This window comes from Equus przewalskii, chromosome 8 (genome assembly GCF_037783145.1).
Source record: "Equus przewalskii isolate Varuska chromosome 8, EquPr2, whole genome shotgun sequence".
In the NCBI taxonomy this organism is placed as follows: domain Eukaryota; kingdom Metazoa; phylum Chordata; class Mammalia; order Perissodactyla; family Equidae; genus Equus; species Equus przewalskii.
The window spans coordinates 16,986,735-17,002,428 of NC_091838.1; the positions used below are offsets into that span (position 1 = coordinate 16,986,735).

The window sequence follows — 15,694 nt, forward strand, 5'->3', positions numbered from 1 at the left end:
ATGTATCAATAGTCCATTCCTTTTCTGTGCTGTGTAGTATTCCACGGTATGAATATACTTCAGTTTATACAACCATTCACACGTTGAAGGACACCTGGACTGTTGTAAGTTTTTCAGCTATTATGATAGAGCTGCTATGAACATTCATGTGTATGTTTTTGTGTGAACATAAGTTTCCATTTCTCTGAGATAAATGCCCAAGAATGCAATTCCTGAGTCATATGGTAGCTGCATGTTTAGCTTTATATGAAACTCCCAAACTGTTTTCCAGCATGACAATGACATTTTACATTTCTGAAAGGGTTATCAGTTGAGAATAAAGATAGGGGAGAAGTGTTTGAGGTTTGAGGAGACAGGAAGAGGCATGAAATCATCATTGAGGAGAGTGGACATATGAATGGACCAGGCAAATGCAGTAGTATCTTTGGGCAGTACCAATGACCTCCTGGAGTTTGGTGGTCATGAATTCAGGGACATCGACCAGCATGGCCTTGTGTTCTTCCCCAGCCTGTGCTGGTTCATCCAGAGAACAGGCAAAGAGATGAATTTAAAGAGGGTAGAGTTTTACCAGGAGAGGAAAACTAAGGAAAAGAGAAGGATAGATTCCAATGATGGGCCAAGGATAAAAGCTGGATAAAGAGAAAAATGAGGAACAAGGTGAATGGGGGCAAGGAAAATTTGGGAGAACCAGTGTATTTTGGGTCCCAGTTAAAGTTGGGTACCAGAAGAAATGACCTAGAAAGATGGGAGGTGGTAGTCAGGGAGGGAAGTACCTGAAACTGACATTACGGATTTGCAGTTAACGCTAATGAGAAAGCCTAGCATATGACAGAGGGAATGAGTGGCTGAGGTAGGATGGAATTCAAGATGAGTGGTAAAGGGTACATAAAAGAAGGAGAGGCTAGCTCTGGGGAAGAATCACCAATGTTTATACAGATTTCACTAAGACAGGAAGGGTGTTGGGGAAAGTGAGAGCAAGCCAGAAGCTTGCAGATTCAGAGAAAGAGGAGTGACCTGGGAACTGGGAAATTACTGCTACAAGGAGAGGTGGAAGATTACCACGGTGTGAAAATGCAAGATTTAGAACTGGGGATTTTTTTAGGGAGAAGGGAGATGCAAGGTACACCTCTGTCTTCTTCAGCCCCACAGCCAGTGGACTGCAGAAGTGAAAATTGCACCATCAGACAAGAAAATAGCACCCTGCTACAGGAAAAAAGGGATCTTAATGCAGACAAGCAGTGAGTGAGATGGGGAGAGGGGGGTTTGAGGTCTTTCTAAGAGCACTAGGGTTCTGGACTCCCTCTTATCCAGATTTTGAATGTAAATCTTAATGACAATGGGATTCTTAGAATTCCTCCCTGAAGAAAGACTGCACAGCAAAGCATTTAAGCACACAGAATTTGGCGCGAGAGAGCCTGGTTCCGCCACTTACTAGCTATCCAATCTAAGCCCAGAGATGTAACCACTCTGGGACTTAGTTTCCTTATTCCTAAAATAAGGATAATAATAATGTTTTCATGAGGAGCAAATGGGTTAAGATATGTAAAGTACATACAGCAGTCACTAAGTGGTAATTAATATGGTTATGTGTTCAAACAACACAATGGGAAGCATCCTAGATATTTAACATGTCTTTTCTTGAGCAGTAACATCCCACATCCCACATAGAAAGGGAATCAAAAAGAGGCCTTATGAAAAAGAATAGCTGTTAACATTTCAGAGCAGTGTTAATACACCCTAGGACTCCATTTCACTTTGATTTAAAAGGGTAAGTTCTAAACCAGGATCAGATGGAAAGGGACAGTTTAAAATGGCCAAACCACCCCACCTCCGGCAATGGGCCTGCCTCTCCAAGTGGAGCCCTCTCCTCCCTTTGGATAGCCTGAATTGTAATCATCCTTTGCTCTCTCCCTCCTGACCCCACTCTTCCCCGGTGTCTAACCTTGCTCCATTTTGTTTCACACTCTGTTTCTAAACACAGGTTGGCAAGTTTTATCCGACCCCAGGTGCTCTCTTTGGTGGAACACTGGATGATTCCCCTCTTGACCTATCTCCTAAGCTTGTTCGATTCCCCGTCACAGCCTAGTAGACAGAATCTATGCCCTTTCTCTTGACGCCAGTCAGAAATCAAAGAGTTCTCCAAGCATTAAGGCCCAGGTGATTGAAGAGATCATAAAAAGTTTACACTTAATTGTTGCATTTTGATTTATGCATAAGAGCTCTGTCTTTTTTTTACATGTCTAAATGTGATATTGTTATAATTAATTTAGCAGACATTTATTAAGCGTTTGCTTATAAACCAGGCATTGTGAGCACTGAGCCATAGAAATAAGACGTTTCCTTGTCATGCTCCTCACTTTAAAGCAAGTACTTTGAATCCAAGAAGTTTTTTTCCATATTAGTCTCACCTAGTACCTAGCACATTATCTTCTGTTGATGCTCAATAAATATTTAATAAATTCACTTGTTCTTTTTGAACTTTTTTTTAGACTAAGTAAAATAAAAATTAATTTAAGCCGATGTATATGAGTCTTTCAACCTGAGAGAGATGAAAATCCAGGGAAACAGAAAGACTGGTAGTGAAATAGAAGAAGGGAAAACACGTAGAACAGAATGTGGAAGATGAGGAGCCAATGGCAGATTAGAAACGCATAACTCCTGTTCGTCAGCCAACAATGACCAAGACCATTTCGTGAAGGTTGAAGCAAGCGTTTTCTTTAGTCTCATTAAAATTCATGGTTTAGTCATAAAGATACTGCTGGGCTACGAGACCTGGACCTCATTAAGTCCAAAATGTTGTCTGTCTAGTAAGATTCCATCTATGAGTCTATGAGTCCCATGACTGGTAATATGTTTCATAACATAATTATTTGAATTATAATATGTATTTCTGAAATAAATAAATGAATGAATTCCTAAATAAAAGAGAAGAAAAAAATTGTGAACATATCAAAATGACCTCATGAACATTAGGAAATAAATGTTTGATTTAGTTACATATTTTTTTGGCTTTAAAGATAAATTATGAGTGATAAGGTATACTTTTTGTATGCTTTAGATATTTTTAAGGCTTCTGTTCGTTGATTCCTTTCACAGATTCATTTTTGATTAATCAACATTCTTTATGCATAAAACTTGCATGTTAGAATAATCCTAAATGACTAGTTTGATTTAGTCTCTGCCATATGTGTTATATACTTTCTACCATGTCCACAATAGCCAAAATCTGACAATATTAAGGTTATTTCTTTGTTCTTCGACTTCTTAAGTAAGAGTGCCCTTCATCCATTTTCTTCCTTCTTCCTCTGGTTTATTTCCCATCATATCACTTATCACGACTTGAATTTATGGCATATATTTGCATATTTACTTGTTTATTGTTTGTCTCTTATTACCAATAGACAGAGTTTTAAGAAGAGGGGAACATTTCCAGGCTTTGTTACCAGATGCATTAGAAGTAATTATAAGTTTTAATGAAAAGGAACACTTAATGTTTTTATTTAAATAGCTTTTATTTTAAAATTTAACAGATATTTCTAAGTTGTAAGATTTTCTATTCATTTTAGGGCACATTTATCATCTAATAACAATGCCCACTTAACATATAAAGCCAGTTCATCAGGTCTATAATATTTATGATATTATTCTTGTTTTAATAAAGTGGTTCAGCTTAGAGGAGCTTCATTAGGCTTTCAGGGCTTGATGAGCCTATTTACAAATTCACATTATGATTTAGCAAGTAATTTTAGGAAATGTATTACCCAGCTGTTGCAAAGTCTAATTAAGATGTCTTAAAATAGAACTATATAGGTTTATTAACCTCAATTTTTGTTTACATTTATATTATCAATGTGTGATTATTTTTAATAACTCTAAATGTGCAATGAACACATATGCTTTCCCACTAAATGGCTAGACAAGCCATAGAAATTGATGCCAGTTGGTAGTATCTGACAATCGCAGGAAGCCTTATAATCATTCTCCAACACATTCACCTCTCTCTTTTATGAATCCCTTTTTTTTTTCTTGCTAAGATGCTTTCATTTCTTGTTTAAACTCTCTTAATCTATAACCTCTTGGAGGATCTAAGAAAGATGTGGCAGGAAAACGTCCACAAGCACATACACAGAACATTTTGCACACAATTTCAGGAGACTCACAAATCTCTTGGGGCCATCCAGAGACCATGTAGGGGTCATGGACTCCATGTTAGTAGCCCTTGTCTTACTCTATTAGTTTCTCCATATTGTTTTCATAATTGCCTTTATTTAACTAGCATTTAACCCTGAAGGTGACAGCTATGTGTACTAAAGTTGTTAATCCTCTTCATACATTGTTGTATGTGCAGGATCATGGGAGGAAAGTTCAAGTATGGTATACTATTAAAGAAAAAAGGTTCCAGCAAAGGTGGCAAATAACAGGGAATTGTGAGGATTATAGTCCTAGTTACACCATGATGTTTAATTCGAATGATACATCAGGAACCTACATTTATTCTTAGAAGTTTCTTACATAATTTTTTCCTTAAAAGTATTAAAAATAAATTGCTTTAAATATATTTTTAAAAATTTTTCCAGGAGAAAATCATCGGCAAATTTCTACCCATAAGAGTCTCAAGGTTTACTGTGCCATTTACTTAATCCTCTCTAATCTAATGGTGAAAATCCAGTCTACCATGTGTTATTCTCAATGAAAGGGGAAGTTGGCTATGTACTAAAGATGGAATGTTGTAGTAACAGCCATTCAAGTAAAATTTGAGCAATTAAAGATAGGAAAAACTGTGATAGGAAAAGGGGGAAAAAGTTAAGATAGACTATAAACAATCCTGCCTATAAATAAGCTTTATTTAGCAGAGATCTACTCACTGCCTCCTCTTGCCTCCTTTAGTCACATAACAGATGTCTACTGACAATGACAACACACCCATGGGAGCGAGAAAAATGGAAGAAGTCATCTTTTGAAAATTAAGTCTTCTCTTTCAAGAGTCTAAAATATCATTTAGTCGGTTAACATCCAAGACTGTTAAGTTATAGTACAAGTTCATTACTCTTTAAAGGCAAAAGCTTATATTCTAGTTACTGACTCTAGAGTCATTAAAAAATTTCCCCCCAATCCGTTCTTATTCATCCAAATCACACCTAATGCTGTATCAGTTCCTGAGATAAAATTCCAAAATCCTGTTTTGTATTAGAAGATGGGAGAGAGAGAGTTTCTAACCCACAGTTTATTGCTATTCTTTAAATTTAATTCAGACATGCATGCATTCTTTCTGCTCTAATGGGGCATCTGGGCAGGATTTCACCACTTTCTTCATTTCCTAGGTAACATCCCAACTCATAATTTAAAGATAAAGAAAAATAAAACCGAAAACAACTTTTCAAAATAAATATTTGAGAGAGATCTTCATGGGTTGAGTTTTCTGGGTAAGGCATTTGACTAGGATTGCAGGAGAGATTCCCTTTATTGGGTATTCAGGAGGGAAGAAGAGCTCAAGAGGGAGTAATGGCCAGGAAGAAAACAGAAGCACTAACATTTGCCATAAATAGCCCTGATTATTACTATGACTAAATGAAAGCAAAATGAAAGTCGACATTTCCCTATTTTACATTTAAGAACTAAAGATCTAGCAATGAATAAAAATAAAGGTCTAGTGGGTCTCATAAGTCTGGTATTAAAAATAAAATTACCCTCATTGACAGGTGAAATTGATCTGGCATTTCACAAAAGAAGGTAAATGGATTTTTAAAAATGGTTTTCTTCTCCTTATACAGGACACTTCAACTATTTAAATAATTTAAAAGTTATTTCTCATAGAAATAGAATCAATTTTCTATATGCCTGAAGCACATTAATGAGTATTCTAAATTTCCTTCTCTCCAGCCAAGTGATAAGTCAAAGTAAAAAAACCCCTGAAAGCTATTACATTGTGAAAATACAATTTTCTCCTTGAGAAAGAATAGTTATTGCTTGCTGCTAAATTTAACATAGAAAATACAAAGTTACTGTGGCTATGCTATGCATAGGATGAACTCTTCCGTGGAGGTCAGCCAGTAACACTCACAGAAAGTTTTAGCTCCTGTCACATTTCAATTCACGAGAATTTAAATCCATTTCCTCAATCTCATGTAAGCCATGCCTCACAGAATGTTTTTTTCACTCCAACTTCCTTGTAGAAGTTTTCATTTTTGTTTTGAGTTTTACTCATTGCAACTGGTATTACAAAAAATGCTTATTCTGAATATACTTCTAATGAATATGATTTGGACATTTCAAAATGACCCTACTTCCATATGGAAAGTTAAGGCAAATCTCCCACCACCATTTTGAGCATCAGGCCCTGAGCAAAATGAAATATGGACTTTCATAACCACAAATCATAAGTTTCAAAAATTAAAAAAAATATATAAATAATTATATTCATCCCTAATTATCAACTCTAAACTTAAATGGTTCTAAATCAAGCTTTCCCTTTCTTTATATTCCACATTAACTCGTATAATCTAGTACACATTTACTAGTCCTCTTTTCCCTGTTGACTAACTACATCTCTCTGGTATGTCAGAAGGTCTCTCTCTCCAATTCTTAACAGTCAACCATTCTGCTCATTATTATAGTAGGTCTTGACTCACAGATTTTGTCTTTTAAGTTATTTCTATATTTGGTTTTAGCAGCAAAAATAATCTTAGATGTAAAGAAAAAATCAAAACCAAAATCTAAAAGCAAATCTAATAACATTCTAATTTGAAAACAGAGAAATTAGTTTTTATCATATGTGGAGTCCAAGGTAATTTTCTATATAAAATTGCTAAGAGTTATTTCATCAAAATCATGCCCTTGGGTTTATTTCCCCTTTAATAGCAAACAATATTCAGAGTTTCAGAGGCCATCTCCTCTCACCTTCCCGCAGGGCTACAGCTGCTCTCCTCACTTTCCCATTGTTCATTTTTACTTCTTGGAACTGGGGGCTGTAGCATTTCAGCGGCCAGTGGATCAGCATCATTCTCTTCCCGACCAATCCACTCTCCAATCACTCGGGGTCTCAGAAGCGAAGAATTAAATGCCACTGTTTCCTAAAGAGGAGAGAAGAACGTGCTGCCTTAGATTCTTACTTGTATTAATAGGACAACCGGGAAGTAATTTTATCTAGAGTTTAAACTCCTTCCTCAAATCAAAATGAGCTTTTTTTCTTTCTTAAAATTTGAAATTTTCTGACTTAAAATTTCAGTTCTCTCCATCTTTCTTAGGTGACTTACTCTATGTGAGTTGCAGTGATGGCTGACGGTCACTGCGATAAAGGATCCAGGAGGGAAATCTTCGATTTGGATCTGGAAGGATGCATGTGTGCTCTCAGGAAGGAGGCAGGGGATGAGCATTTGCAACGGAACAAAAAGCGGGTTGTGAGGCCCAGGGAGTGAAACAGCTTGGGTCGCCAGAAAATGGTAAATAACTTCTCAGGAGGTAACTGACGTGGGGTCAGGAAACAAAGACAAGAGGAAGAGACAGGGCTGGAAGGGTGCATTGCCTCCACTTGTGAAGCATTTTGGACTTTTACGGATCCAGTAGAGGTTCGAAGCAGGGCAACATCAAATGACAGGTATGCTATGCTAATTCAAAAAAGGTTAAAGTGATCTCTTTTCATAGTCTTGGATATGATGCAGCTCTTAAAATATTTTAAATATTTAAATCATTTAATAATTTAAAACATATGAGAATACTGAATACATGTAATTGCTAAGGGTATCTTGGCTTGGTGAGTGGAAAAAAGGCAGGTTAAAAAGCCATATCTGTTATATAACCTAATTTTTGTTTAAAATTCATATGGGCGTATATCCATCATTCATACATTAATCAATTCGTTTATTCATTCTCTTATATTTACTAAGACCTACTATGTGCCAGATACTGCTTGATTTGTTGGGGAAAACAATTGTAAAATCAAAATTTAATAGTATTATCTGAATGGAGGGACTACAGATCATTTTAATTTCTTCTTTCGGAATTTCTATGTCTTTTCAATATTCTGTGATAAATATGTAGTTGCCTTATAATGATCAAAAATATATTTTTAAAATATCTTGATCTGAGAAACACAGAGTTTGCTTAAATTATGTTTAGCTAAATTTTTAGTATTATGAGAGTCTTAGATAATTCCTTAAAAATTCAGAACTGGTCTTCTGAGTCTTCACAATTCCCAAAAATATTATACAAATACATATACAATACAAATACAGTATTACCACATATACAATGTAATATTAATTAGTATATAAATACACACCAAAAGGAACATGTGAAATGTGACTAGGACATATTTGATGAACATTTATCCAAGTGATAACAAGAGACAGAAAGTAGTTGGATATCTTAACATTGATTCCCCAGCCCATATGAAAATGTAGCAGATATGTTTTAGTAACAATGTTTGCATAACTTATGCAACTGATCTGAATTCCTTCTGTATTTATGTTCTCAGAGTCAGGAAATCAAAGCACTATAATGGCTTTCAGCTGTGAAATCATGCAATAAAATTAATGTTTTGAAATTACCGGAAAGGCATATTCATCTGCCACAATTTAATATCACTTGAGGTACAAGAATTAAAATTATCTGCAATATTGTTAAATTTTAAACCTATACTTGCTTTTAAAAGCAGACTGAGGCAAACACATGTTTTAGAAAAAAAAATCTATAAACACATTTGGTTACAGAATCAGTTTTGGCCTGTGTGACTGAAATGTTACAAATTCTCTGAATTTCATTTTCTCCAACTAGAAAGAGGTAATGACGGAAATTACAAAACCTATTGTATCAACTGAATTAGTAGGGGCACAGTTAAACTACAGAATTCTGTACATGTGCTAGGTACCATTAGTGAAGGATGTGGACTGTGTCCAAACCACTTCTACGTATGTGATATATCTGGGAAAAAATGGTACAGAACTGCAGGAATGGGCGGGTTAGGTAAGAACAGATACTTGGTTGTCAAGATAGGCAGAATAATAGAACAGGGAATTGACGGGGCAGGTTTCCATCCTATAAAGTTTTATTTTACAGATAGTACATTAAAGAGGTTGAATAATTAACTCAGTGTTATTAATCTCATTTACACAATGGGGCAGAGTTGGGCTTAGAGATTTGTCTTGCTATAGGCTCAGTAAAACTGGGACAAAGAAACTGACCATTCTAACAGCAGAAATGAGTGGAGTCAGGCACTGTAAATGACAAAAGTGAAATAGGATTTAGAGTTGAGTATGATCAAGAAGTTGAGAACTTCTGAGAATCAGAAATAATTCCCTGGCTCCTTACTGGGAAATTGAATAAAATGATAGGTGCCACTGCTGTTGGAAAGCAGAGCACAGAGAGAAGGATAAATGGTTTGATATGCAGCCCGTTTAACTCCTGCTGGCAGGAGAGATTTAGTGAGACATAGCTGATGAACAAAGCAATACAAAGACCTACAAACAGGGTCAGAGGAGTCAAAAGTGAGTATTTTACAGGTGGAAACACGGGATTCTCCTCTTTTTATTTTTTGGAATGCACAAAGATCTTTTTATATCCACCTCTACTAAACATGTTAAATCTCTTAAAAGTCTTGAATATAGTTTATTTACTTGTAGTATATTAAAACAGCAGACTTTTCTTTAAATGTATTACTTACATCAATTAAGCTAAATAAACATCTTCCCATAAATCTTTATGAAAGGATTTCAGTGAAAAGAGCAGTTCTTTTTTTTCTTTTCTTTTTTTCCTTTTTCTCCCCAAAGCCCCCCAGTACATAGTTGTATATTCTTCCTTGTGGGTCCTTCTAGTTGTGGCATGTGGGACGCTGCCTCAGTGTGGCTTGATGAGCAGTGCCATGTCCGCACCCAGGATTCGAACCAACGAAACACTGGGCCACCTGCAGCAGAGCTCACGAACTTTACCACTCGGCCACAGGGCCAGCCCCAAAAGAGCAGTTCTTAAACTACATACAACACACCACAAACATCAGTACACAGCAAACGAAATGTTAAAAACGCACATTGAATACAACAAGTTTTTTAAAATATCTTAAGTACATGGGTAAACAAATGGTTTAAAATTTCAGTGCTAAACAATGTAAATTCTAATTATTCCTTAGAAATGTATAATACATATTCCTTTGCCCTCCTAAGGCTAGAAGTCCCTAGATGTTGAGGTTCTTAAGCAAGTACGCATAAATCTAAGAAGAAAAGTATTTCCAGTCAAAACTTCTCCCAAAGGTCACAGATTTGCTTAGTATTTCCAATCAGCAGGAGGCCAACCTATCTAAGTAGTTACCTTACAGTTCAACTGCCCCCAATCAGTTCAACTGCTCTGACCAGTGGCTATCAGCACAGCACCTGATTATTCTCCATGTTGCTTGAATGTTTTCTCTTCTTAATAAAACGAGATGTTCATGGAAGGCTGGGATCCTGTCTTAAATTCCTTTGCTTCCTCCATAATAACTAGCACAATTCTGATTTCATAATATAAGTAAAAAAAGTATGCTTATTGAATTAAAAATAATTCAAAGAATGAAAAACAGTGCATATGTGAATCATGAAGTATCTCTATGTCTAACTAAAAATCACATAAATGATCAATGAACAACACTGAGGAACAAATTTTTAAGCCATTTCAGAAGAAAGTCTACAAGGTGATGATCAGTTTGGAATAATGAAACATTTCTTATAAACACTTAAGCTTTTGAGTAAATTATTTTAATCCTGCCAGTTCACAAAAGGAAAGATTTAGAACACATAAATCACACATTAAAGGTATAATTTGACACAAAACTACATTAAATGTTTGAACTTGATAACAATCATTCTTAAACTAATCCATACATTGAAATCGAGTTACAGATTTAAGAAAGTAATGTAAACAGTTAAAAGCTCTTTTCCTACTCGCTCTTTTTCTTTTTTCCCCCAGCTTTTTTGAGATATAATTGATATATAACATTGTAAGTTTTAAGTTGTACAGTGTGATGATTTCATATACACAGATTATACCAAATGATTACTACAGTAAGCTTAGTTAACATATCCATCATCTCACATAACTATCATTTGGTTTTTGTGATGAGAACTTTTAAGATCTACCCTCTTGGCAACCTTCAAGTATACAATATATTATTGCTAACTATAGTCACCATGATGTGCGTTAGATCCCCAGAATCTATTCATCTTATAACTGGAAGTTTCTACCCTTTGGCCACTTGTACCCATTTCCCCCATGTCTCACCCCTGACAACCACCATTCTTCTGTTTCCTTGAGTTAGGTTTTTTAAGATTCCACATATAAGTGAGGTCATTCAGCATTTGTCTTTCTCTGTATAACTTATTTCACTTAACATAATGCCCTCAAGGTTCAGTCATGCTGTCAAAAATGGTAGGATTTCTTTCTTTTTTATGGCTGAATAATAGTCCATTTTGTGTGTGTGTGTGTGTGTGTGTGTGTGTGTGTGGCATATCACATTTTCTTTATTGATTCATCCATTGACAGGCACTTAGGTTGTTTTCATATCTTGGCTGTAGTAAATAAATGCTGCAATGAACACGGAGGTGCAGATATCCCTTTGAAATAGTGATTTCCTTTCCTTTGAATATATAACCAGAAGTGGGATTGCTGGATCACATGGTGGTTTACTTTTAATTTTTTAAGAACCTCCACACTGTTGTTTTCCATAGTGGTTGTACCAATTTACATTCCCACTAATAGTGCACAAGGGTTCCCCTGTCTCCCCATCCTCACCGGCACTTATTATTTATTGTCTTTTTTATAATAATCATCCTAACAGGTGTGAGGTGATATCTCACTGTGATTTTGATTTATAGATCCCGGATGATTACTGATGTTGAGCACATTTTCATGTGCTTGTTGGCTATTTTGTATACCTTCTTTGGAAAAATGTCTATTCAAGTCCTCTGCCCAATTTTTAAAAATCAGATTACGGATGGCCCTCTGTATCAGTGGGTTCTGCACCTATGGTTTCAACCAACCTCAGATCATGTATTATGATTAAAATCCACAGTTGGTTGAATCCATGGATGCAGAACTTACAGATACACAGGGCCAATAAAGAAACTTGAGCATCCACAAATTTTTGGCATTTAATGGGGGATCCTGGAACCAACTCCCTGTAGATGCCAAGGGATGACTGTTTTTGTTTTTTGCTATTGAATTGTATGAGTTTCTCATATATTTTGGATTTTAACCCCTTATCAGATATATGATTTGCAAATATTTTCTCCCATTGCATAAGTTGCCTTTTCATTTTGTTGATTTATTTTTTTCCTCTGCGGAAGCTTTTTAGTTTGATGTTGTCCCACTTAGTTTTGCTTTTGTTCCTTATGCTTTGGGTGTCAAAAGAAAAATCATTGTCAAGACCAAATGTCAAGGAACTTATTCTTCTAGGAGTTTTACAGTTTCGGGTCTTACCTTTAAGTTCTTAATCCATTTCGAGTTGATTTTTATATATGGTGTGAGATAAGGGTCCAATTTCATTCTTTCACATGTGGATACACAGTTTTCCCAATACCATTTATTGAAGAGACTATCCTTTCCCCATTGAGCATTCTTGGTTTTCTTGTCAGATTTTAGTCATCCAAATACGTGTGTTTTGTTTCTGGATTCTTGGTTTTGTTCCATTGGTCTATGTGTCTGTTTTCAAACTAGTACCATACTGTTTTAATTACTCGAGTTTTGTAATATAGTCTGAAATCAAGAAATGTGATGCCTCCAGCTTTTTTGTTCTTTCTCAAGATTGTTTTGGCTATTTGGGGTCTTTTGTGGTTCCATACAAATTTTAGGGGTTTTTTTTCTATTCCTGTAAAAATGTCAATGGAATTGTGATTCATCAAACTTTCTTTCATCAAAGAAACTGTACAGGCCTTTCACCTCCTTGGTTAAATTTATTCCTACATATTTTATTGCTTTTGATGCTGTTTGTAAATGGAATTGTTTTCTTTACCTCTTTTTCAGATAGTTCAGTGTTGGTGTACAAATATGCAAGTGATTTTTGTATGTTGATTTTGTATCCTGAAACCTTACTGAATTTGTTTATTAGTCATAACAGTTTATTGGTTGTGTCTTTAGGGTTTTCTATATGTAAGATTGTGTCATCTGCAGACAGAGACAATTTTACTTCTTCCTGTCCAGTTTGGATTCCTTTTATTTCTTTTTTTGCCTAATTGCTCTGGCTAGGACTTCCAGCACTTTTTGAATAGGAATGATGAGAGTGGGTACTCCAGCCTTGTTCTTGATCTTAGAGCCAAAGTTTTAAACCTTTCACAACTGAGTATGATGTTAGCTGAGGGCTTGTCATATATGGCCTTTACTATGTTGAGGTATGTTCATTTTATACCCAATTTGTTGAGAGTTTTTATCACTAAAGGATGTTAACCCCTGCCAAATGCTTTTTCTGCACTTATTGAAATGATCATGTGATTTTTATCTTTCATTCTATTAATGTTATGCATCACATTTATTGATTTGCATATGTTGAATCATCCTTGCATCCCAGGGATAAACTCACTTGATTGCAATTATGATGTCTGACCCTTTTAAGTTACTGTTGAATTCAGTTTGTTAGTATTTTGTTGAGAATTTTTGCATGTATATTCGTCAGAGATATTGGCCTCTAGTTTTCTTTTCTTGCAATGTCCTTATCTGGCTTTGGTATCAGGGTAATGCTGGCCTCATAAAATGAGTTTGGGAGTGTTCCCTCCTCTTCAAATTTTTGGGAATAGTTTGAGAAGGATTGGTGTTAATTCTTTAAATGATCAGTAGAACTTATCAGCTGTAAAAATGGTGAATAAATTATTATATGAGGCTGGAAAAATGGAGACCAGTGTTACGTGGTTTTAAACAATTGGTAAAACTATAATCTATGGTAATGTGGTAAGATAGAAAGTGTAACTAACAAACTTTAAAAACTGGGTAAGGAGATCTCCAGGAAAAATTTATAAACATTACCTATTGCTTCTAGCTACATATGTTAAGTTTCTTCAAGAAACAGATGAGTGAGGGAAATAAATGACCAGTTTGCAAGCAAAACTTAGAGGAAATATTAAGAGTCTGGCTGGGTTTCTCATTTCCAGCCTTTCCAGACAGCTTATGATTTTTAAATTAAGATAAATCCTTGTACAAATATTAACTCTGTGGCCCTGCCAGAAAGACAAGGCCTCATGGTAAAGAAGAAACACAAATGTGGCTATAAGACTCTTTATTAAGACACTTAAAAAAATTTAGATGGTGTCTATTAAGGATGTTACTTCACAACACATAAAATATCAGTAATTAATCTAAAGAGAGAGATGAGAGGCATGTCTTGAAAAGAATGGTGGATGTAATTTTTGGCACAAGAAGGAGAGAGGAATCAAATACATAGGAAACCCATAAATTACTTGAGACAGTTGAACTAGCAAAAGCACCAGCCTGAAGTAAAAGAAACTAAGACTATTCAAGATATAAACAGTCCTTTGGGTCCCCATTTTTCTACAGGAAGGAAGAAAGCTGAAGAAGTGGCTCAAAGGCATCTTTTCCAATGCCCTCTTCAAAAGTGGCCAAAAGAACTTGAAAACACAAAGGCATAAAGATACTTGCACCCCTATGTTCATTGCGGCATTATACACAATAGCCAAGACTTGGAAGCAACCTAGGTGCCCATCAAGGGACGAATGGATAAAGAAGATGTGGTGTTTATACACGATGGACTACTACTCAGCCATAAGAAATGACGAAATCCAGCCATTTGTGACAACATGGATGGACCTTGAGGGTATTATGCTGAGTGAAATAAGTCAGAGGGAGAAACTCAAATGCCATATGATCTCACTCATAAGTAGAAGATAAAAACGCCAAAAAAAAAAAAAAAACACATAGCATTGGAGACTGGACTGGTGGTTACCATTGGGGAAGGGGGGAGAGGGGAGGGCAAAAGGGGTGATTAGGGTCACATGTGAGGGGATGCACTATAATTAGTGTTCGGGTGGTGAACATGACGTAATGTATCCAGAATCTGAAATATGACATACATTTGAAAAAAATAAAAATTAAAAAAAATTAAAAAATAAAAAATGAAAAAAAGAGATTAACAAAAAGAGAAAGAAACCTCCAAAGAGTGGTACCACGAGCTGTGGAAAACAACAGATGGAGACTCTCAGGGAACCAAGTTTCCACTCCCAGGGAACCGAACTGGGGCTCAATCATGGAATACCTCTCCACCCCTTAGAAAGACCTGATGACATGTGCCCAGCAATATTCTTATTCGAGAATTGCTATGAAGCAGTAATTTGTATAAACCTCTTATATCCCTTTTCTATTAGGAGTGTTTCATGTGGTTATTCCACATCAGTCTCATCACTTAATGGGAAAACACCCCAAAACTATCATCATTCACATATATTTTTCTACATAGAAAAATCAAGAGAATTCAGAGACAAGTTATAAATTAATGAGTTCAGCAACCTTACTGAATTTAAGATGAAATTTAATTCCTATATGCCAGCAAGTTTTAAAATGTAATTTATAAAACAGATACTGTTTACAATAATAGCTAAAAATACAAGGTATCTAGGAGTCAATTTAATAAAAATTTGCATGATCATTTTGAATACAACTATACGACTTTATGGGAAAACATTATAATATTTAATTAAATGGAAATATGCCATGTTCATAGATAGAATGA

At 35.5% G+C, this 15,694-nt stretch overlaps 1 protein-coding gene across 1 annotated transcript in view; it reads right to left on the reverse strand.

The window, feature by feature from the left end:
• The window catches only part of C8H8orf34 (chromosome 8 C8orf34 homolog), a 370,490-nt gene that overhangs the window by 229,071 nt on the left and 125,725 nt on the right, over positions 1-15,694 (reverse strand). Inside the window, 1 exon segment of the mRNA XM_008518734.2 lies at positions 6,898-7,070. Within this exon segment, the coding sequence (XP_008516956.2) occupies positions 6,898-7,070 (173 nt within the window).